The following is a 25817-nucleotide window of genomic DNA, read 5'->3' as shown; positions in this document are numbered from 1 at the left end:
TAGAGACCTACCTTCCATAACTATACCAGACGGTGTCCCAGGATAGAGACCTACCTTCCATAACTATACCAGGTGGTGTCCCAGGATAGAGACCTACCTTCCATAACTATACCAGGTGGTGTCCCAGGATAGAGACCTACCTTCCATAACTATACCAGATGGTGTCCCAGGATAGAGACATACCCTGTATAACTATACCAGATGGTGTCCCAGGATAGAGACCTACCTTCCATAACTATACCTGATGGTGTCCCAGGATAGAGACCTACCTTCCATAACTATACCAGGTGGTGTCCCAGGATAGAGACCAACTTCCATAACTATACCAGGTGGTGTCCCAGGATAGAGACCTACCTTCCATAACTATACCAGGTGGTGTCCCAGGATAGAGACATACCCTGTATAACTATACCAGATGGTGTCCCAGGATAGAGACCTACCTTCCATAACTATACCAGATGGTGTCCCAGGATAGAGACCTACCTTCCATAACTATACCAGATGCTTTCCAAGGATGGAGACCTACCTTCCATAACTATACCAGATGGTGTCCCAGGATAGAGACCTACCTTCCATAACTATACCAGATGCTTTCCAAGGATGGAGACCTACCTGCTTCATCTCTTCAAAAGACAGAGGGTACAGTGAGCGGACAGGACCCTGAGGTGACAGCGTGTCCAACAGGCTGCTGAGGTTCCCTACCTACCAAATAGAGCAGACGTTGAAGTCATACATCATGTTGTACTGTGATTTATTTCTCTTAGGGCATTGGTTAACAACCTGCAGGTCGTCCACATATTTCTTTGGTCAATAAAGCAAACATATATATATATATATATATACAGTGGGGCAAAAAAGTATTTAATCAGCCACCAATTGTGCAAGTTCTCCCACTTAAAAATATGAGAGAGGCCTGTAATGTTCATCATAGGTACACTTCAACTATGACAGACAAAATGAGAAAAAAAATCCAGAAAATCACATTGTAGGATTTTTAATGAATTTATTTGCAAATTATGGTGGAAAATAAGTACTCTAAATTTAACATTCACTCTCTAAATTTAACATTTACTCTCTAAATTTTAAATTTAACATTCACTAAATTTAACATTCACTCTAAATTTAACATTCACTCTCTAAATTTAACATTCACTCTCTAAATTTAACATTCACTCTCTAAATTTAACATTCACTCTAAATCCAAGATGTTCTGTGATTCCTCCGATGGCGTTGAGGAGTACAGCACATCAGTCACTGGCTTTATCAATAAGTCAGGAGGATAGAATTATGGTCAGATTTGCCAAATGGAGGGCGAGGGAGAGCTTTGTACGCGTCTCTGTGTGTGGAGTAAAGGTGGTCCAGAGTTTCTCCCCCCCTGGTTGCACATTTAACAAGTTGATAGAAATTTGGAAAAACAGATTTAAGTTTCCCTGCATTAAAGTCCCCCAGTTTCTCGTTCGCTTTTGGCAGAATACACTGATTACACTATAAGGTGAGGAATCCAAACAAGACTTGCATCCACGCATCACACTGTTGATTTTATGTGCATTTTACATATACTGTACTTTGTCACATTTGTTGATAATAACATCTGAAAATATGCATTCAGTAACATGACCAGAGTATGTGGGGTCGGTACAACATAAGAAAACACTATGACAAGGGGTTGAATGAGAGGACTTACTAGTGTCTCCAAGTGGCCACACACCTCTCCAGACTGGGGGTTAGTGAGAGGACTTACTGCTGTCTCCAAGTGGCCACACACCTCTCCAGACTGGGGGTTAGTGAGAGGACTTACTGCTGTCTCCAAGTGGCCACACACCTCTCCAGACTGGGGGTTAGTGAGAGGACTTACTGCTGTCTCCAAGTGGCCACACACCTCTCCAGACTGGGGGTTAGTGAGAGGACTAACTGGTGTCTCCAAGTGGCCACACACCTCTCCAGACTGGGGGTTAGTGAGAGGACTTACTGCTGTCTCCAAGTGGCCACACACCTCTCCAGACTGGGGGTTAGTGATAGGACTAACTGCTGTCTCCAAGTGGCCACACACCTCTCCAGACTGGGGGTTAGTGAGAGGACTTACTGGTGTCTCCAAGTGGCCACACACCTCTCCAGACTGGGGGTTAGTGAGAGGACTTACTGCTGTCTCCAAGTGGCCACACACCTCTCCAGACTGGGTGTTAGTGAGAGGACTAACTGGTGTCTCCAAGTGGCCACACACCTCTCCAGACTGGGGTTAGTGAGAGGACTTACTGGTGTCTCCAAGTGGCCACACACCTCTCCAGACTGGGGGTTAGTGAGAGGACCAAGTGGCCACACTCTAGTGCTGTAATAAGGCAATGTGGTGGTTGATGGTAGTAAAGTATGCTATAATAAGGCTGGGTCCTGGTTGTAAAGTATGCTGTCATAAGGCTGGGTCCTGGTTGTAAAGTATGCTCCTGGTTGTAAAGTATGCTGTAATAAGGCTGGGTCCTGGTTGTAAAGTATGCTCCTGGTTGTAAAGTATGCTGTCATAAGGCTGGGTCCTGGTTGTAAAGTATGCTCCTGGTTGTAAAGTATGCTGTCATAAGGCTGGGTCCTGGTTGTAAAGTATGCTCCTGGTAGTAAAGTATGCTGTCATAAGGCTGGGTCCTGGTTGTAAAGTATGCTCCTGGTAGTAAAGTATGCTGTCATAAGGCTGGGTCCTGGTTGTAAAGTATGCTCCTGGTTGTAAAGTATGCTGTCATAAGGCTGGGTCCTGGTTGTAAAGTATGCTCCTGGTTGTAAAGTATGCTGTCATAAGGCTGGGTCCTGGTAGTAAAGTATGCTTTCATAAGGCGGGGTCCTGGTAGTAAAGTATGCTTTCATAAGGCTGGGTCCTGGTAGTAAAGTATGCTGTCATAAGGCTGGGTCCTGGTAGTAAAGTATGCTTTCATAAGGCTGGGTCCTGGTAGTAAAGTATGCTTTCATAAGGCTGGGTCCTGGTAGTAAAGTATGCTGTAATAAGGCTGGGTCCTGGTAGTAAAGTATGCTTTCATAAGGCTGGGTCCTGGTAGTAAAGTATGCTGTAATAAGGCTGGGTCCTGGTAGTAAAGTATGCTGTAATAAGGCGGGGTCCTGGTAGTAAAGTATGATGTAAATAAGCCCATACCATTGTCAGAGTCACAAAGCCATAGGCCATCTTGGGAGAGGCTGGGGGCATGGGACCCACAGGGATGTCTCTGAACTAGAAAGGGGAAAATATAGCCAGTATTAACATACAACATACATGTCATCAATACCACATATGTCATCAAATGCCTCTCTATATAGTGTGAAACTTTTGACCAGAGCCCGTGCATCCTAGTATGCCCTATATAATACACTAGAGCACTATGGGTCAAGTAGTGCACTATATAGGGCATAGAGTGCCATTTGGGACATAACCTAAGATGAACTGAGTCCTGTGGGTTTGTCCCAGTCTTGTTACCATGGTGATGGTGTTCCGTATGGCCAGTATATTCTCTACTGGGTTAGGACAGGTTAAGGGTTAGGCTTGTTACCATGGTGATGGTGTTCCATATGGCCAGTATATTCTCTACTGGGTTAGGACAGGTTAAGGGTTGTTACCTTGCTGATGGTTTTCCGTATGGCCAGTATATTCTCTACTGGGTTAGGACAGGTTGAGGGTTAGGCTTGTTACCATGGTGATGGTGTCCCGTATGGCCAGTATATTCTCTACTGGGTTAGGACAGGTTAAGGGTTGTTACCTTGCTGATGGTGTCCCGTATGGCCAGTATATTCTCTACTGGGTTAGGACAGGTTAAGGGTTGTTACCTTGCTGATGGTGTCCCGTATGGCCAGTATATTCTCTACTGGGTTAGGACAGGTTAAGGGTTGTTACCTTGCTGATGGTGTCCCGTATGGCCAGTATATTCTACTGGGTTAGGACAGGTTAAGGGTTGTTACCTTGCTGATGGTGTCCCGTATGGCCAGTATATTCTCTACTGGGTTAGGACAGGTTAAGGGTTCTTACCTTGCTGATGGTGTCCCGTATGGCCAGTATTTTCTCTACTGGGTTAGGACAGGTTAAGGGTTGTTACCTTGCTGATGGTGTCCCGTATGGCCAGTATTTTCTCTACTGGGTTAGGACAGGTTAAGGGTTGTTACCTTGCTGATGGTGTCCCGTATGGCCAGTATATTCTCTACTGGGTTAGGACAGGTTAAGGGTTGTTACCTTGCTGATGGTGTCCCGTATGGCCAGTATATTCTCTACTGGGTTAGGACAGGTTAAGGGTTGTTACCTTGCTGATGGTGTCCCGTATGGCCAGTATATTCTCTACTGGGTTAGGACAGGTTAAGGGTTGTTACCTTGCTGATGGTGTCCCGTATGGCCAGTATATTCTCTATTGGGTTAGGACAGGTTAGGGTTGTTACCTTGCTGATGGTGTCCCGTATGGCCAGTAGTTTCTCTGTAGGGTCTCCTGCCTCAGACAGAGGGGCGTTGTAGTCATAACTGGTCACTACCGACCTAAACCTGTTACCATGGTCCGCTCCTACAGGGTTAACAAGACTACAGTTATACAGCTGCTCCTACAGGGTTAACAAGACTACAGTTATACAGCTGCTCCTACAGGGTTAACAAGACTACAGTTATACAGCTGCTCCTACAGGGTTAACAAGACTACAGTTATACAGCTGCTCCTACAGGGTTAACAAGACAACAGTTATACAGCTGCTCCTACAGGGTTAACAAGACTACAGTTATACAGCTGCTCCTACAGGGTTAACAAGACAACAGTTATACAGCTGCTCCTACAGGGTTAACAAGACAACAGTTATACAGCTGCTCCTACAGGGTTAACAAGACTACAGTTATACAGCTGCTCCTACAGGGTTAACAAGACTACAGTTATACAGCTGCTCATACAGGGTTAACAAGACTACAGTTATACAGCTGCTCCTACAGGGTTAACAAGACAACAGTTATACAGCTGCTCCTACAGGGTTAACAAGACTACAGTTATACAGCTGCTCCTACAGGGTTAACAAGACTACAGTTATACAGCTGCTCCTACAGGGTTAACAAGACTACAGTTATACAGCTGCTCCTACAGGGTTAACAAGACTACAGTTATACAGCTGCTCCTACAGGGTTAACAAGACTACAGGGTTAACAAGACTACAGTTATACAGCTGCTCCTACAGGGTTAACAAGACTACAGTTATACAGCTGCTCCTACAGGGTTAACAAGACTACAGTTATACAGCTGCTCCTACAGGGTTAACAAGACTACAGTTATACAGCTGCTCCTACAGGGTTAACAAGACTACAGTTATACAGCTGCTCCTACAGGGTTAACAAGACAACAGTTATACAGCTGCTCCTACAGGGTTAACAAGACTACAGGGTTAACAAGACTACAGGGTTAACAAGACTACAGGGTTAACAAGACAACAGGGTTAACAAGACAACAGGGTTAACACGACAACAGGGTTAACAAGACAACAGGGTTAACAAGACAACAGTTATACAGCTGCTCCTACAGGGTTAACAAGACAACAGGGTTAACAAGACTACAGTTATACAGATGCTCCTACAGGGTTAACAAGACAACAGGGTTAACAAGACAACAGGGTTAACAAGACAACAGGGTTAACAAGACTACAGGGTTAACAAGACAACAGGGTTAACAAGACAACAGGGTTAACACGACAACAGGGTTAACAAGACAACAGGGTTAACAAGACAACAGGGTTAACAAGACTACAGGGTTAACAAGACAACAGGGTTAACAAGACAACAGTTATACATCTGCTCCTACAGGGTTAACAAGACAACAGGGTTAACAAGACTACAGGGTTAACAAGACAACAGGGTTAACAAGACAACAGTTATACATCTGCTCCTACAGGGTTAACAAGACAACAGGGTTAACAAGACAACAGGGTTAACAAGACAACAGGGTTAACAAGACAACAGGGTTAACAAGACTACAGGGTTAACAAGACTACAGGGTTAACAAGACTACAGGGTTAACAAGACTACAGGGTTAACAAGACAACAGGGTTAACAAGACTACATGGTTAACAAGACTACAGTTATACATCTGCTCCTACAGGGTTAACAAGACAACAGGGTTAACAAGACAACAGGGTTAACACAACTACAGCTGCTCCTACAGGGTTAACAAGACAACAGGGTTAACAAGACAACAGGGTTAACAAGACAACAGGGTTAACAAGACAACAGGGTTAACACGACAACAGGGTTAACAAGACAACAGGGTTAACAAGACTACAGGGTTAACAAGACAACAGGGTTAACACGACAACAGGGTTAACAAGACAACAGGGTTAACAAGACTACAGGGTTAACAAGACAACAGGGTTAACACGACAACAGGGTTAACACGACAACAGGGTTAACACGACAACAGGGTTAACAAGACTACAGGGTTAACAAGACTACAGGGTTAACAAGACTACAGGGTTAACAAGACAACAGGGTTAACAAGACTACATGGTTAACAAGACTACAGTTATACATCTGCTCCTACAGGGTTAACAAGACAACAGGGTTAACAAGACTACAGTTATACAGATGCTCCTACAGGGTTAACAAGACAACAGGGTTAACAAGACAACAGGGTTAACACGACAACAGGGTTAACAAGACAACAGGGTTAACAAGACAACAGGGTTAACACGACAACAGGGTTAACAAGAAAACAGGGTTAACAAGACTACAGGGTTAACAAGACAACAGGGTTAACAAGACAACAGGGTTAACACGACAACAGAGTTAACATGAGGGAACAACAAGTTATACTCCGACAGTATTAAATGATTGGTATACGAGACTTAATGAAGGAAATATTGATACAGGATATTAAACCAACCATTCCAGTAGCCGAAGTTGGTCCCTCCTTCAAACATATACCTGTAGTGAGAGAATAGAACAACTGCTGTTGTTATGTTGTGTGGAATGATTAAAATAAAAAAAAGCTTATTCATTTAGCTTGTTCCTTACTACAACACCTTACCAATCACATTGTTCCTTACTACAACACCTTACCAATCACATTGTTCCTTACCAATCACATTGTTCCTTACTACAACACCTTACCAATCACATTGTTCCTTACTACAACACCTTACCAATCACATTGTTCCTTACCAATCACATTGTTCCTTACTACAACACCTTACCAATCACATTGTTCCTTACTACAACACCTTACCAATCACATTGTTCCTTACCAATCACATTGTTCCTTACTACAACACCTTACCAATCACATTGTTCCTTACTACAACACCTTACCAATCACATTGTTCCTTACCAATCACATTGTTCCTTACTACAACACCTTACCAATCACATTGTTCCTTACTACAACACCTTACCAATCACATTGTTCCTTACCAATCACATTGTTCCTTACTACAACACCTTACCAATCACATTGTTCCTTACTACAACACCTTACCAATCACATTGTTCCTTACCAATCACATTGTTCCTTACCAATCACATTGTTCCTTATTACAACACCTTACCAATCACATTGTTCCTTATTACAACACCTTACCAATCACATTGTTCCTTATTACAACAATCACATTGTTCCTTACCAATCACATTGTTCCTTACTACAACACCTTACCAATCACATTGTTCCTTATTACAACACCTTACCAATCACATTGTTCCTTACCAATCACATTGTTCCTTATTACAACACCTTACCAATCACATTGTTCCTTATTACAACACCTTACCAATCACATTGTTCCTTATTACAACACCTTACCAATCACATTGTTCCTTACTACAACACCTTACCAATCACATTGTTCCTTACCAATCACATTGTTCCTTACTACGGCACCTTACCAATCACATTGTTCCTTACTACAACACCTTACCAATCACATTGTTCCTTACTACGGCACCTTACCAATCACATTGCACTTCTATCATACACAGAGGGTTCGAGGACCTACATGTTGACGCTGGCCCCCATGCTGAGCATCTCCCCCAGCATCCTGCTGACCTTCTGGGTGTCCACCTGAGCATGCTGGTCCCCCCAGTGGTCCAGCCACCCTGTGTAGAACTCAGAGTTCACCTGGAACACACAGGAGATTAGTCTGGTCATGGTACTACATCATCATCTACTAGTTTAGTCTGGTCATGGTACTACATCATCATCATCTAATAGTTTAGTCTGGTCATGGTACTACATCATCATCTACTAGTTTAGTCTGGTCATGGTACTACATCATCATCATCTACTAGTTTAGTCTGGTCATGGTACTACATCATCATCATCTACTAGTTTAGTCTGGTCATGGTACTACATCATCATCTACTAGTTTAGTCTGGTCATGGTACTACATCATCATCTACTAGTTTAGTCTGGTCATGGTACTACATCATCATCTAATAGTTTAGTCTGGTCATGGTACTACATCATCATCATCTACTAGTTTAGTCTGGTCATGGTACTACATCATCATCTACTAGTTTAGTCTGGTCATGGTACTACATCATCATCTAATAGTTTAGTCTGGTCATGGTACTACATCATCATCTAATAGTTTAGTCTGGTCATGGTACTACATCATCATCTACTAGTTTAGTCTGGTCATGGTACTACATCATCATCATCTACTAGTTTAGTCTGGTCATGGTACTACATCATCATCTACTAGTTTAGTCTGGTCATGGTACTACATTATCATCATCTAATAGTTTAGTCTGGTCATGGTACTACATCATCATCTACTAGTTTAGTCTGGTCATGGTACTACATCATCATCTACTAGTTTAGTCTGGTCATGGTACTACATCATCATCTACTAGTTTAGTCTGGTCATGGTACTACATCATCATCATCTACTAGTTTAGTCTGGTCATGGTACTACATCATCATCTAATAGTTTAGTCTGGTCGTGGTACTACATCATCATCATCTAATAGTTTAGTCTGGTCATGGTACTACATCATCATCATCTACTAGTTTAGTCTGGTCATGGTACTACATCATCATCATCTAATAGTTTAGTCTGGTCATGGTACTACATCATCATCTACTAGTTTAGTCTGGTCATGGTACTACATCATCATCTAATAGTTTAGTCTGGTCATGGTACTACATTATCATCATATAATAGTTTAGTCTGGTCATGGTACTACATCATCATCTAATAGTTTAGTCTGGTCATGGTACTACATCATCATCATCTAATAGTTTAGTCTGGTCATGGTACTACATCATCATCATCTACTAGTTTAGTCTGGTCATGGTACTACATCATCATCTAATAGTTTAGTCTGGTCACGGTACTACATCATCATCATCTACTAGTTTAGTCTGGTCATGGTACTACATCATCATCATCTAATAGTTTAGTCTGGTCATGGTACTACATCATCATCTAATAGTTTAGTCTGGTCATGGTACTACATCATCAATACTACATCATCATCATCTAATAGTTTAGTCTGGTCATGGTACTACATCATCATCATCTAATAGTTTAGTCTGGTCATGGTACTACATCATCATCTACTAGTTTAGTCTGGTCATGGTACTACATCATCATCTACTAGTTTAGTCTGGTCATGGTACTACATCATCATCTAATAGTTTAGTCTGGTCATGGTACTACATCATCATCTACTAGTTTAGTCTGGTCATGGTACTACATCATCATCATCTAATAGTTTAGTCTGGTCATGGAACTACATCATCATCATCTAATAGTTTAGTCTGGTCATGGTACTACATCATCATCTAATAGTTTAGTCTGGTCATGGTACTACATCATCAGTACTACATCATCATCATCTACTAGTTTAGTCTGGTCATGGTACTACATCATCATCTAATAGTTTAGTCTGGTCATGGTACTACATCATCATCTACTAGTTTAGTCTGGTCATGGTACTACATCATCATCATCTACTAGTTTAGTCTGGTCATGGTACTACATCATCATCTAATAGTTTAGTCTGGTCATGGTACTACATCATCATCATCTACTAGTTTAGTCTGGTCATGGTACTACATCATCATCATCTAATAGTTTAGTCTGGTCATGGTACTACATCATCATCATCTACTAGTTTAGTCTGGTCATGGTACTACATCATCATCATCTACTAGTTTAGTCTGGTCATGGTACTACATCATCATCATCTAATAGTTTAGTCTGGTCATGGTACTACATCATCATCATCTAATAGTTTAGTCTGGTCATGGTACTACATCATCATCATCTACTAGTTTAGTCTGGTCATGGTACTACATCATCATCATCTAATAGTTTAGTCTGGTCATGGTACTACATCATCATCATCTAATAGTTTAGTCTGGTCATGGTACTACATCATCATCTACTAGTTTAGTCTGGTCATGGTACTACATCATCATCTAATAGTTTAGTCTGGTCATGGTACTACATCATCATCTACTAGTTTAGTCTGGTCATGGTACTACATCATCATCATCTACTAGTTTAGTCTGGTCATGGTACTACATCATCATCATCTACTAGTTTAGTCTGGTCATGGTACTACATCATCATCTACTAGTTTAGTCTGGTCATGGTACTACATCATCATCTACTAGTTTAGTCTGGTCATGGTACTACATCATCATCTACTAGTTTAGTCTGGTCATGGTACTACATCATCATCTACTAGTTTAGTCTGGTCATGGTACTACATCATCATCTACTAGTTTAGTCTGGTCATGGTACTACATCATCATCATCTACTAGTTTAGTCTGGTCATGGTACTACATTATCATCATCTAATAGTTTAGTCTGGTCATGGTACTACATCATCATCTACTAGTTTAGTCTGGTCATGGTACTACATCATCATCTACTAGTTTAGTCTGGTCATGGTACTACATCATCATCATCTACTAGTTTAGTCTGGTCATGGTACTACATCATCATCTAATAGTTTAGTCTGGTCATGGTACTACATCATCATCATCTAATAGTTTAGTCTGGTCATGGTACTACATCATCATCATCTACTAGTTTAGTCTGGTCATGGTACTACATCATCATCTAATAGTTTAGTCTGGTCATGGTACTACATCATCATCTACTAGTTTAGTCTGGTCATGGTACTATCATCATCTAATAGTTTAGTCTGGTCATGGTACTACATTATCATCATCTAATAGTTTAGTCTGGTCATGGTACTACATCATCATCATCTAATAGTTTAGTCTGGTCATGGTACTACATCATCATCATAATAGTTTAGTCTGGTCATGGTACTACATCATCATCATCTACTAGTTTAGTCTGGTCATGGTACTACATCATCATCTAATAGTTTAGTCTGGTCACGGTACTACATCATCATCATCTACTAGTTTAGTCTGGTCATGGTACTACATCATCATCATCTAATAGTTTAGTCTGGTCATGGTACTACATCATCATCTAATAGTTTAGTCTGGTCATGGTACTACATCATCAGTACTACATCATCATCTAATAGTTTAGTCTGGTCATGGTACTACATCATCATCATCTAATAGTTTAGTCTGGTCATGGTACTACATCATCATCATCTACTAGTTTAGTCTGGTCATGGTACTACATCATCATCTACTAGTTTAGTCTGGTCATGGTACTACATCATCATCTACTAGTTTAGTCTGGTCATGGTACTACATCATCATCTAATAGTTTAGTCTGGTCATGGTACTACATCATCATCTACTAGTTTAGTCTGGTCATGGTACTACATCATCATCATCTAATAGTTTAGTCTGGTCATGGAACTACATCATCATCATCTAATAGTTTAGTCTGGTCATGGTACTACATCATCATCTAATAGTTTAGTCTGGTCATGGTACTACATCATCAGTACTAGTTTAGTCATCATCATCTACTAGTTTAGTCTGGTCATGGTACTACATCATCATCTAATAGTTTAGTCTGGTCAGTTTAGTCTGGTCATGGTACTACATCATCATCTACTAGTTTAGTCTGGTCATGGTACTACATCATCATCATCTACTAGTTTAGTCTGGTCATGGTACTACATCATCATCTAATAGTTTAGTCTGGTCATGGTACTACATCATCATCATCTACTAGTTTAGTCTGGTCATGGTACTACATCATCATCATCTAATAGTTTAGTCTGGTCATGGTACTACATCATCATCATCTACTAGTTTAGTCTGGTCATGGTACTACATCATCATCTACTAGTTTAGTCTGGTCATGGTACTACATCATCATCTACTAGTTTAGTCTGGTCATGGTACTACATCATCATCTAATAGTTTAGTCTGGTCATGGTACTACATCATCATCTACTAGTTTAGTCTGGTCATGGTACTACATCATCATCATCTAATAGTTTAGTCTGGTCATGGTACTACATCATCATCATCTAATAGTTTAGTCTGGTCATGGTACTACATCATCATCTACTAGTTTAGTCTGGTCATGGTACTACATCATCATCTACTAGTTTAGTCTGGTCATGGTACTACATCATCATCTAATAGTTTAGTCTGGTCATGGTACTACATCATCATCTACTAGTTTAGTCTGGTCATGGTACTACATCATCATCATCTAATAGTTTAGTCTGGTCATGGAACTACATCATCATCATCTAATAGTTTAGTCTGGTCATGGTACTACATCATCATCTAATAGTTTAGTCTGGTCATGGTACTACATCATCAGTACTACATCATCATCATCTACTAGTTTAGTCTGGTCATGGTACTACATCATCATCTAATAGTTTAGTCTGGTCATGGTACTACATCATCATCTACTAGTTTAGTCTGGTCATGGTACTACATCATCATCATCTACTAGTTTAGTCTGGTCATGGTACTACATCATCATCTAATAGTTTAGTCTGGTCATGGTACTACATCATCATCATCTAATAGTTTAGTCTGGTCATGGTACTACATCATCATCATCTACTAGTTTAGTCTGGTCATGGTACTACATCATCATCATCTACTAGTTTAGTCTGGTCATGGTACTACATCATCATCATCTAATAGTTTAGTCTGGTCATGGTACTACATCATCATCATCTAATAGTTTAGTCTGGTCATGGTACTACATCATCATCATCTAATAGTTTAGTCTGGTCATGGTACATCATCATCATCATCTACTAGTTTAGTCTGGTCATGGTACTACATCATCATCATCTACTAGTTTAGTCTGGTCATGGTACTACATCATCATCTATCTAATAGTTTAGTCTGGTCATGGTACTACATCATCATCTACTAGTTTAGTCTGGTCATGGTACTACATCATCATCATCTACTAGTTTAGTCTGGTCATGGTACTACATCATCATCATCTAATAGTTTAGTCTGGTCATGGTACTACATCATCATCTACTAGTTTAGTCTGGTCATGGTACTACATCATCATCATCTAATAGTTTAGTCTGGTCATGGTACTACATCATCATCATCTAATAGTTTAGTCTGGTCATGGTACTACATCATCATCTACTAGTTTAGTCTGGTCATGGTACTACATCATCATCTACTAGTTTAGTCTGGTCATGGTACTACATCATCATCATCTACATCAGTTTAGTCTGGTCATGGTACTACATCATCATCTATCTACTAGTTTAGTCTGGTCATGGTACTACATCATCATCTACTAGTTTAGTCTGGTCATGGTACTACATCATCATCATCTAATAGTTTAGTCTGGTCATGGTACTACATCATCATCATCTAATAGTTTAGTCTGGTCATGGTACTACATCATCATCTAATAGTTTAGTCTGGTCATGGTACTACATCATCATCTACTAGTTTAGTCTGGTCATGGTACTACATCATCATCTCATCATCAATAGTTTAGTCTGGTCATGGTACTACATCATCATCATCTAATAGTTTAGTCTGGTCATGGTACTACATCATCATCTACTAGTTTAGTCTGGTCATGGTACTACATCATCATCATCTACTAGTTTAGTCTGGTCATGGTACTACATCATCATCATCTAATAGTTTAGTCTGGTCATGGTACTACATCATCATCATCTCATCTAGTTTAGTCTGGTCATGGTACTACATCATCATCATCTAATAGTTTAGTCTGGTCATGGTACTACATCATCATCTACTAGTTTAGTCTGGTCATGGTACTACATCATCATCATCTACTAGTTTAGTCTGGTCATGGTACTACATCATCATCTAATAGTTTAGTCTGGTCATGGTACTACATCTATCATCATCTACTAGTTTAGTCTGGTCATGGTACTACATCATCATCATCTACTAGTTTAGTCTGGTCATGGTACTACATCATCATCATCTAATAGTTTAGTCTGGTCATGGTACTACATCATCATCATCTAATAGTTTAGTCTGGTCATGGTACTACATCATCATCATCTAATAGTTTAGTCTGGTCATGGTACTACATCATCATCATCTAATAGTTTAGTCTGGTCATGGTACTACATCATCATCTACTAGTTTAGTTTAGTCTGGTCATGGTACTACATCATCATCATCTACTAGTTTAGTCTGGTCATGGTACTATCATCATCATCTAATAGTTTAGTCTGGTCATGGTACTACATCATCATCATCTACTAGTTTAGTCTGGTCATGGTACTACATCATCATCTAATAGTTTAGTCTGGTCATGGTACTACATCATCATCTACTAGTTTAGTCTGGTCATGGTACTACATCATCATCATCTAATAGTTTAGTCTGGTCATGGTACTACATCATCATCATCTAATAGTTTAGTCTGGTCATGGTACTACATCATCATCTACTAGTTTAGTCTGGTCATGGTACTACTATCATCATCATCTACTAGTTTAGTCTGGTCATGGTACTACATCATCATCATCTACTAGTTTAGTCTGGTCATGGTACTACATCATCATCATCTACTAGTTTAGTCTGGTCATGGTACTACATCATCATCTACTAGTTTAGTCTGGTCATGGTACTACATCATCATCATCTAATAGTTTAGTCTGGTCATGGTACTACATCATCATCATCTACATAGTTTAGTCTGGTCATGGTACTACATCATCATCTAATAGTTTAGTCTGGTCATGGTACTACATCATCATCTACTAGTTTAGTCTGGTCATGGTACTACATCATCATCTAATAGTTTAGTCTGGTCATGGTACTACATCATCATCTAATAGTTTAGTCTGGTCATGGTACTACATCATCATCTACTAGTTTAGTCTGGTCATGGTACTACATCATCATCTACTAGTTTAGTCTGGTCATGGTACTACATCATCATCATCTAATAGTTTAGTCTGGTCATGGTACTACATCATCATCATCTGCTAGTTTAGTCTGGTCATGGTACTACATCATCATCATCTAATAGTTTAGTCTGGTCATGGTACTACATCATCATCATCTATCTGCTAGTTTAGTCTAGTTTAGTCTGGTCATGGTACTACATCATCATCATCTACTAGTTTAGTCTGGTCATGGTACTACATCATCATCTAATAGTTTAGTCTGGTCATGGTACTACATCATCATCATCTACTAGTTTAGTCTGGTCATGGTACTACATCATCTAATAGTTTAGTCTGGTCATGGTACTACATCATCATCATCTAATAGTTTAGTCTGGTCATGGTACTACATCATCATCATCTACTAGTTTAGTCTGGTCATGGTACTACATCATCATCTAATAGTTTAGTCTGGTCATGGTACTACATCATCATCTACTAGTTTAGTCTGGTCATGGTACTACATCATCATCATCTACTAGTTTAGTCTGGTCATGGTACTACATCATCATCTAATAGTTTAGTCTGGTCATGGTACTACATCATCATCATCTACTAGTTTAGTCTGGTCATGGTACTACATCATCATCATCTAATAGTTTAGTCTGGTCATGGTACTACATCATCATCATCTACTAGTTTAGTCTGGTCATGGTACTACATCATCATCATCTACTAGTTTAGTCTGGTCATGGTACTACATCATCATCATCTAATAGTTTAGTCTGGTCATGGTACTACATCATCATCATCTAATAGTTTAGTCTGGTCATGGTACTACATCATCATCATCTACTAGTTTAGTCTGGTCATGGTACTACATCATCATCATCTAATAGTTTAGTCTGGTCATGGTACTACATCATCATCATCTAATAGTTTAGTCTGGTCATGGTACTACATCATCATCTACTAGTTTAGTCTGGTCATGGTACTACATCATCATCATCTACTAGTTTAGTCTGGTCATGGTACTACATCATCATCATCTAATAGTTTAGTCTGGTCATGGTACTACATCATCATCTACTAGTTTAGTCTGGTCATGGTACTACATCATCATCATCTACTAGTTTAGTCTGGTCATGGTACTACATCATCATCATCTAATAGTTTAGTCTGGTCATGGTACTACATCATCTACTAGTTTAGTCTGGTCATGGTACTACATCATCATCATCTAATAGTTTAGTCTGGTCATGGTACTACATCATCATCATCTAATAGTTTAGTCTGGTCATGGTACTACATCATCATCTACTAGTTTAGTCTGGTCATGGTACTACATCATCATCTACTAGTTTAGTCTGGTCATGGTACTACATCATCATCATCTACTAGTTTAGTCTGGTCATGGTACTACATCATCATCATCTACTAGTTTAGTCTGGTCATGGTACTACATCATCATCTACTAGTTTAGTCTGGTCATGGTACTACATCATCATCATCTAATAGTTTAGTCTGGTCATGGTACTACATCATCATCATCTAATAGTTTAGTCTGGTCATGGTACTACATCATCATCTAATAGTTTAGTCTGGTCATGGTACTACATCATCATCTACTAGTTTAGTCTGGTCATGGTACTACATCATCATCTAATAGTTTAGTCTGGTCATGGTACTACATCATCATCTAATAGTTTAGTCTGGTCATGGTACTACATCATCATCTACTAGTTTAGTCTGGTCATGGTACTACATCATCATCTACTAGTTTAGTCTGGTCATGGTACTACATCATCATCATCTAATAGTTTAGTCTGGTCATGGTACTACATCATCATCATCTGCTAGTTTAGTCTGGTCATGGTACTACATCATCATCATCTAATAGTTTAGTCTGGTCATGGTACTACATCATCATCTACTAGTTTAGTCTGGTCATGGTACTACATCATCATCATCTACTAGTTTAGTCTGGTCATGGTACTACATCATCATCTAATAGTTTAGTCTGGTCATGGTACTACATCATCATCATCTACTAGTTTAGTCTGGTCATGGTACTACATCATCTAATAGTTTAGTCTGGTCATGGTACTACATCATCTAATAGTTTAGTCTGGTCATGGTACTACATCATCATCTACTAGTTTAGTCTGGTCATGGTACTACATCATCATCATCTACTAGTTTAGTCTGGTCATGGAACTACATCATCATCATCTACTAGTTTAGTCTGGTCATGGTACTACATCATCATCTAATAGTTTAGTCTGGTCATGGTACTACATCATCATCATCTAATAGTTTAGTCTGGTCATGGTACTACATCATCATCATCTACTAGTTTAGTCTGGTCATGGTACTACATCATCATCATCTACTAGTTTAGTCTGGTCATGGTACTACATCATCATCTACTAGTTTAGTCTGGTCATGGTACTACATCATCATCATCTAATAGTTTAGTCTGGTCATGGTACTACATCATCATCTAATAGTTTAGTCTGGTCATGGTACTACATCATCATCTACTAGTTTAGTCTGGTCATGGTACTACATCATCATCATCTAATAGTTTAGTCTGGTCATGATACTACATCATCATCTAATAGTTTAGTCTGGTCATGGTACTACATCATCATCTAATAGTTTAGTCTGGTCATGGTACTACATCATCATCATCTAATAGTTTAGTCTGGTCATGGTACTACATCATCATCATCTAATAGTTTAGTCTGGTCATGGTACTACATCATCATCATCTACTAGTTTAGTCTGGTCATGGTACTACATCATCATCTAATAGTTTAGTCTGGTCATGGTACTACATCATCATCTAATAGTTTAGTCTGGTCATGGTACTACATCATCATCATCTGCTAGTTTAGTCTGGTCATGGTACTACATCATCATCATCTGCTAGTTTAGTCTGGTCATGGTACTACATCATCATCTAATAGTTTAGTCTGGTCATGGTACTACATCATCATCTAATAGTTTAGTCTGGTCATGGTACTACATCATCATCATCTAATAGTTTAGTCTGGTCATGGTACTACATAATCATCATCTACTAGTTTAGTCTGGTCATGGTACTACATCATCATCTACTAGTTTAGTCTGGTCATGGTACTACATCATCATCTAATAGTTTAGTCTGGTCATGGAACTACATCATCATCATCTAATAGTTTAGTCTGGTCATGGTACTACATCATCATCATCTACTAGTTTAGTCTGGTCATGGTACTACATCATCATCATCTACTAGTTTAGTCTGGTCATGGTACTACATCATCATCTAATAGTTTAGTCTGGTCATGGTACTACATCATCATCATCTACTAGTTTAGTCTGGTCATGGTACTACATCATCATCATCTACTAGTTTAGTCTGGTCATGGTACTACATCATCATCATCTGCTAGTTTAGTCTGGTCATGGTACTACATCATCATCTAATATATGAAGTTGTTGTAAAAAGTGATTTCTCACCAGAGGGCCTCTTGGTTCAAATCTCCTCTGCCGACTAAAAGCTTGAGATATGTTGACGTCTGAGTGGAGAACAAAAGAAGGGGGCTTTTAAAAACGATGTGCTGGCAACTCTGTTACAACACCTCTCTGTTCCTCAACTCTGTTACAACACCTCTCTGTTCCTCAACTCTTTTACAACACCTCTCTGTTCCTGTTCCTCAACTCTGTTATAACACCTCTCTGTTCCTGTTCCTCAACTCTGTTCCTCAACTCTGTTACAACACCTCTCTGTTCCTCAACTCTGTTACAACACCTCTCTGCTCCTCAACTCTGTTACAACACCTCTCTGTTCCTCAACTCTGTTACAACACCTCTCTGCTCCTCAACTCTGTTACAACACCTCTCTGCTCCTCAACTCTGTTACAACACCTCTCTGTTCCTCAACTCTGTTACAACACCTCTCTGTTCCTGTTCCTCAACTCTGTTACAACACCTCTCTGTTCCTCAACTCTGTTACAACACCTCTCTGTTCCTCAACTCTGTTACAACACCTCTCTGTTCCTCAACTCTGTTACAACACCTCTCTGTTCCTGTTCCTCAACTCTGTTACAACACCGCTCTGTTCCTGTTCCTCAACTCTGTTACAACACCTCTCTGTTCCTGTTCCTCAACTCTGTTACAACACCTCTCTGTTCCTCAACTCTGTTACAACACCTCTCTGTTCCTCAACTCTGTTACAACACCTCTCTGTTCCTCAACTCTGTTACAACACCTCTCTGTTCCTGTTCCTCAACTCTGTTACAACACCTCTCTGTTCCTCAACTCTGTTACAACACCTCTCTGTTCTTGTTCCTCAACTCTGTTACAACACCTCTCTGTTCCTCAACTCTGTTACAACACCTCTCTGCTCCTCAACTCTGTTACAACACCTCTCTGTTCCTCAACTCTGTTACAACACCTCTCTGTTCCTCAACTCTGTTACAACACCTCTCTGTTCCTCAACTCTGTTACAACACCTCTGTTCCTCAACTCTGTTACAACACCTCTCTGCTCCTCAACTCTGTTACAACACCTCTCTGTTCCTCAACTCTGTTACAACACCTCTCTGTTCCTGTTCCTCAACTCTGTTACAACACCTCTCTGTTCCTCAACTCTGTTACAACACCTCTCTGCTCCTCAACTCTGTTACAACACCTCTCTGTTCCTGTTCCTCAACTCTGTTACAACACCTCTCTGCTCCTCAACTCTGTTACAACACCTCTCTGTTCCTGTTCCTCAACTCTGTTACAACACCTCTCTGTTCCTCAACTCTGTTACAACACCTCTCTGTTCCTGTTCCTCAACTCTGTTACAACACTCTCTCTCTTCTGTTCCTCAACTCTGTTACAACACCTCTCTGCTCCTCAACTCTGTTACAACACCTCTCTGTTCCTGTTCCTCAACTCTGTTACAACACCTCTCTGTTCCTCAACTCTGTTACAACACCTCTCTGTTCCTGTTCCTCAACTCTGTTACAACACCTCTCTGTTCCTGTTCCTCAACTCTGTTACAACACCTCTCTGCTCCTCAACTCTGTTACAACACCTCTCTGTTCCTCAACTCTGTTACAACACCTCTCTGTTCCTCAACTCTGTTACAACACCTCTCTGTTCCTGTTCCTCAACTCTGTTACAACACCTCTCTGTTCCTCAACTCTGTTACAACACCTCTCTGTTCCTGTTCCTCAACTCTGTTACAACACCTCTCTGTTCCTCAACTCTGTTACAACACCTCTCTGTTCCTCAACTCTGTTACAACACCTCTCTGTTCCTCAACTCTGTTACAACACCTCTCTGTTCCTGTTCCTCAACTCTGTTACAACACCTCTCTGTTCCTCAACTCTGTTACAACACCTCTCTGTTCCTCAACTCTGTTACAACACCTCTCTGTTACAACACCGCTCTGTTCCTCAACTCTGTTACAACACCTCTCTGTTCCTGTTCCTCAACTCTGTTACAACACCTCTCTATTCCTGTTCCTCAACTCTGTTACAACACCTCTCTGCTCCTCAACTCTGTTACAACACCTCTCTGTTCCTCAACTCTGTTACAACACCTCCCTGCTCCTCAACTCTGTTACAACACCTCTCTGTTCCTGTTCCTCAACTCTGTTACAACACCTCTCTGTTCCTCAACTCTGTTACAACACCTCTCTGCTCCTCAACTCTGTTACAACACCTCTCTGCTCCTCAACTCTGTTACAACACCTCTCTGTTCCTCAACTCTGTTACAACACCTGTCTGTTCCTCAACTCTGTTACAACACCTCTCTGTTCCTGTTCCTCAACTCTGTTACAACACCTCTCTGCTCCTCAACTCTGTTACAACACCTCTCTGTTCCTCAACTCTGTTACAACACCTCTCTGTTCCTCAACTCTGTTACAACACCTCTCTGTTCCTGTTCCTCAACTCTGTTACAACACCTCTCTGTTCCTGTTCCTCAACTCTGTTACAACACCTCTCTGTTCCTGTTCCTCAACTCTGTTACAACACCTCTCTGTTCCACCTCTCTGTTCCTCAACTCTGTTACAACACCTCTCTGTTCCTCAACTCTGTTACAACACCTCTCTGCTCCTCAACTCTGTTACAACACCTCTCTGTTCCTCAACTCTGTTACAACACCTCTCTGTTCCTCAACTCTGTTACAACACCTCTCTGTTCCTGTTCCTCAACTCTGTTACAACACCTCTCTGTTCCTCAACTCTGTTACAGCACCTCTCTGTTCCTCAACTCTGTTACAACACCTCTCTGCTCCTCAACTCTGTTACAACACCTATCTGTTCCTCAACTCTGTTACAACACCTCCCTGCTCCTCAACTCTGTTACAACACCTCTCTGTTCCTGTTCCTCAACTCTGTTACAACACCTCTCTGTTCCTCAACTCTGTTACAACACCTCTCTGCTCCTCAACTCTGTTACAACACCTCTCTGCTCCTCAACTCTGTTACAACACCTCTCTGTTCCTCAACTCTGTTACAACACCTGTCTGTTCCTCAACTCTGTTACAACACCTCTCTGTTCCTGTTCCTCAACTCTGTTACAACACCTCTCTGTTCCTCAACTCTGTTACAACACCTCTCTGTTCCTCAACTCTGTTACAACACCTCTCTGTTCCTCAACTCTGTTACAACACCTCTGTTCCTGTTCCTCAACTCTGTTACAACACCTCTCTGTTCCTCAACTCTGTTACAACACCTCTCTGTTCCTCAACTCTGTTCAACACCGCAACTCTGTTACAACACCTCTCTGTTCCTGTTCCTCAACTCTGTTACAACACCTCTCTGTTCCTGTTCCTCAACTCTGTTACAACACCTCTCTGCTCCTCAACTCTGTTACAACACCTCTCTGTTCCTCAACTCTGTTACAACACCTCTCTGTTCCTCAACTCTGTTACAACACCTCTCTGCTCCTCAACTCTGTTACAACACCTCTCTGTTCCTCAACTCTGTTACAACACCTCTGTTCCTGTTACTCCTCAACTCTGTTACAACACCTCTCTGTTCCTGTTCCTCAACTCTGTTACAACACCTCTCTGTTCCTCAACTCTGTTACAACACCTCTCTGCTCCTCAACTCTGTTACAACACCTCTCTGCTCCTCAACTCTGTTACAACACCTCTCTGTTCCTCAACTCTGTTACAACACCTGTCTGTTCCTCAACTCTGTTACAACACCTCTCTGTTCCTCAACTCTGTTACAACACCTCTCTGTTCCTGTTCCTCAACTCTGTTACAACACCTCTCTGTTCCTCAACTCTGTTACAACACCTCTCTGTTCCTGTTCCTCAACTCTGTTACAACACCTCTCTGTTCCTGTTCCTCAACTCTGTTACAACACCTCTCTGTTCCTCAACTCTGTTACAACACCTCTCTGCTCCTCAACTCTGTTACAACACCTCTCTGTTCCTCAACTCTGTTACAACACCTCTCTGTTCCTCAACTCTGTTACAACACCTCTCTGTTCCTGTTCCTCAACTCTGTTACAACACCTCTCTGTTCCTCAACTCTGTTACAGCACCTCTCTGTTCCTCAACTCTGTTACAACACCTCTCTGCTCCTCAACTCTGTTACAACACCTATCTGTTCCTCAACTCTGTTACAACACCTCCCTGCTCCTCAACTCTGTTACAACACCTCTCTGTTCCTGTTCCTCAACTCTGTTACAACACCTCTCTGTTCCTCAACTCTGTTACAACACCTCTCTGCTCCTCAACTCTGTTACAACACCTCTCTGCTCCTCAACTCTGTTACAACACCTCTCTGTTCCTCAACTCTGTTACAACACCTGTCTGTTCCTCAACTCTGTTACAACACCTCTCTGTTCCTGTTCCTCAACTCTGTTACAACACCTCTCTGTTCCTCAACTCTGTTACAACACCTCTCTGTTCCTCAACTCTGTTACAACACCTCTCTGTTCCTCAACTCTGTTACAACACCTCTCTGTTCCTGTTCCTCAACTCTGTTACAACACCTCTCTGTTCCTCAACTCTGTTACAACACCTCTCTGTTCCTCAACTCTGTTACAACACCGCTCTGTTCCTCAACTCTGTTACAACACCTCTCTGTTCCTGTTCCTCAACTCTGTTACAACACCTCTCTGTTCCTGTTCCTCAACTCTGTTACAACACCTCTCTGCTCCTCAACTCTGTTACAACACCTCTCTGTTCCTCAACTCTGTTACAACACCTCCCTGCTCCTCAACTCTGTTACAACACCTCTCTGTTCCTGTTCCTCAACTCTGTTACAACACCTCTCTGTTCCTCAACTCTGTTACAACACCTCTCTGCTCCTCAACTCTGTTACAACACCTCTCTGCTCCTCAACTCTGTTACAACACCTATCTGTTCCTCAACTCTGTTACAACACCTCTCTGTTCCTCAACTCTGTTACAACACCTGTCTGTTCCTCAACTCTGTTACAACACCTCTCTGTTCCTGTTCCTCAACTCTGTTACAACACCTCTCTGCTCCTCAACTCTGTTACAACACCTCTCTGTTCCTGTTCCTCAACTCTGTTACAACACCTCTCTGTTCCTCAACTCTGTTACAACACCTCTCTGTTCCTCAACTCTGTTACAACACCTCTCTGTTCCTCAACTCTGTTACAACACCTCTCTGTTCCTGTTCCTCAACTCTGTTACAACACCTCTCTGTTCCTCAACTCTGTTACAACACCTCTCTGTTCCTCAACTCTGTTACAACACCTCTCTGTTCCTGTTCCTCAACTCTGTTACAACACCTCTCTGTTCCTCAACTCTGTTACAACACCTCTCTGTTCCTGTTCCTCAACTCTGTTACAACACCTCTCTGTTCCTGTTCCTCAACTCTGTTACAACACCTCTCTGTTCCTCAACTCTGTTACAACACCTCTCTGCTCCTCAACTCTGTTACAACACCTCTCTGTTCCTCAACTCTGTTACAACACCTCTCTGTTCCTCAACTCTGTTACAACACCTCTCTGTTCCTGTTCCTGCCTGTTCTGTTCCTACCTGTCCTGTTCCTACCTGTCCTGTTCCTACCCGTCCTGTTCCTACCTGTCCTGTTCCTACCTGTCCTGTTCCTACCTGTCCTGTTCCTACCTGTCCTGTTACTACCTGTCCTGTTCCTACCTGTCCTGTTCCTGCCTGTCCTGTTCCTGCCTGTCCTGTTCCTACCTGTCCTGTTCCTACCTGTCCTGTTACTACCTGTCCTGTTCCTGCCTGTCCTGTTCCTACCTGTCCTGTTCCTACCTGTCCTGTTACTACCTGTCCTGTTCCTACCTGTCCTGTTACCTACCTGTCCTGTTACTACCTGTCCTGTTCCTACCTGTCCTGTTCCTGCCTGTCCTGTTCCTGCCTGTCCTGTTCCTACCTGTCCTGTTCCTACCTGTCCTGTTACTACCTGTCCTGTTCCTGCCTGTCCTGTTCCTACCTGTCCTGTTCCTGCCTGTCCTGTTCCTGCCTGTCCTGTTCCTACCTGTCCTGTTCCTACCTGTCCTGTTCCTGCCTGTCCTGTTCCTACCTGTCCTGTTCCTACCTGTCCTGTTACTACCTGTCCTGTTCCTACCTGTCCTGTTCCTACCTGTCCTGTTCCTACCTGTCCTGTTACTACCTGTCCTGTTCCTGCCTGTCCTGTTCCTACCTGTCCTGTTCCTACCTGTCCTGTTTCTACCTGTCCTGTTCCTACCTGTCCTGTTCCTACCTGTCCTGTTCCTACCTGTCCTGTTCCTGCCTGTCCTGTTCCTGCCTGTCCTGTTCCTACCTGTCCTGTTCCTACCTGTCCCAAAGTCTATAGTGGCGTACATTCCCTCCAGGGTCCCGCAGGTCATTTCCCGGTCCGTGTTCCCGTCGGTCGTGAAGAGAACAGTTTTGTCCCCCAGGAAGAACTGGAACAGGGTCCTCAGGTGCCGCATGTAGTTGTAGTCACACGTATAGTAGCTCCCATACTCATTTTCTACCTGGTCACAGGTAGAGTCACAGGAAGGAAGGAAAATAACTATCTGGATCAAGGATTCATCACTGAGCATAATGACTCTACAGTTGAAGTCTGAAGTTTACATACACTTAGGTTTGAGATTAAAACTCGTTTTTCAACCATTCCACAAATGTCTTGTTAACAAACTATAGTTTTGGCAAGTCTGTTAGGACATCTACTTTGTGCATGACACAAGTCATTTTTCCAACAATTGTTTACAGACAGATTATTTCACTTGTAATTCACTGTATCACAATTCCAGTGGGTCAGAAGTTTACATACACTAAGTTGACTGTGCCTTCAAACAGCTTGGACAATTCCAGAAAATGATGTCATGGCTTTAGAAGTTTCTGATAGGCTAATTGACATAATTTGAGTCAATTGGAGGTGTACCTGTGGATGTATTTCAAGGCCAACCTTCAAACTCAGTGCCTCTTTGCTTGACATCATGGGAAAATCAAAAGAAATCAGCCAAGACCTCAGAAAAAAATTGTAGACCTCCCCAAGTCTGGTTCATCCTTGGGAGCAATTTCCAAACGTCTGAAGGTACCATGTTCATCTGTACAAACAATAGTACGCAAGTATAAACACCATGG

The 25817-nt window shown here is 41.3% G+C and overlaps 1 protein-coding gene across 1 annotated transcript in view; it reads right to left on the bottom strand.

The window, feature by feature from the left end:
• glb1l (galactosidase, beta 1-like) overlaps nucleotides 1-25817 on the bottom strand; it is an 81649-nt gene that overhangs the window by 13039 nt on the left and 42793 nt on the right. Inside the window, 7 exon segments of the mRNA XM_065019729.1 lie at nucleotides 613-702; nucleotides 3131-3205; nucleotides 4396-4514; nucleotides 6861-6901; nucleotides 7969-8090; nucleotides 18756-18814; nucleotides 25024-25204. Coding sequence (XP_064875801.1) covers nucleotides 613-702; nucleotides 3131-3205; nucleotides 4396-4514; nucleotides 6861-6901; nucleotides 7969-8090; nucleotides 18756-18814; nucleotides 25024-25204 — 687 coding nt within the window.

This window comes from Oncorhynchus nerka, linkage group LG1, assembly GCF_034236695.1.
Source record: "Oncorhynchus nerka isolate Pitt River linkage group LG1, Oner_Uvic_2.0, whole genome shotgun sequence".
Classification (NCBI taxonomy): domain Eukaryota; kingdom Metazoa; phylum Chordata; class Actinopteri; order Salmoniformes; family Salmonidae; genus Oncorhynchus; species Oncorhynchus nerka.
This window is presented reverse-complemented; position numbering and strand designations above follow the sequence as displayed.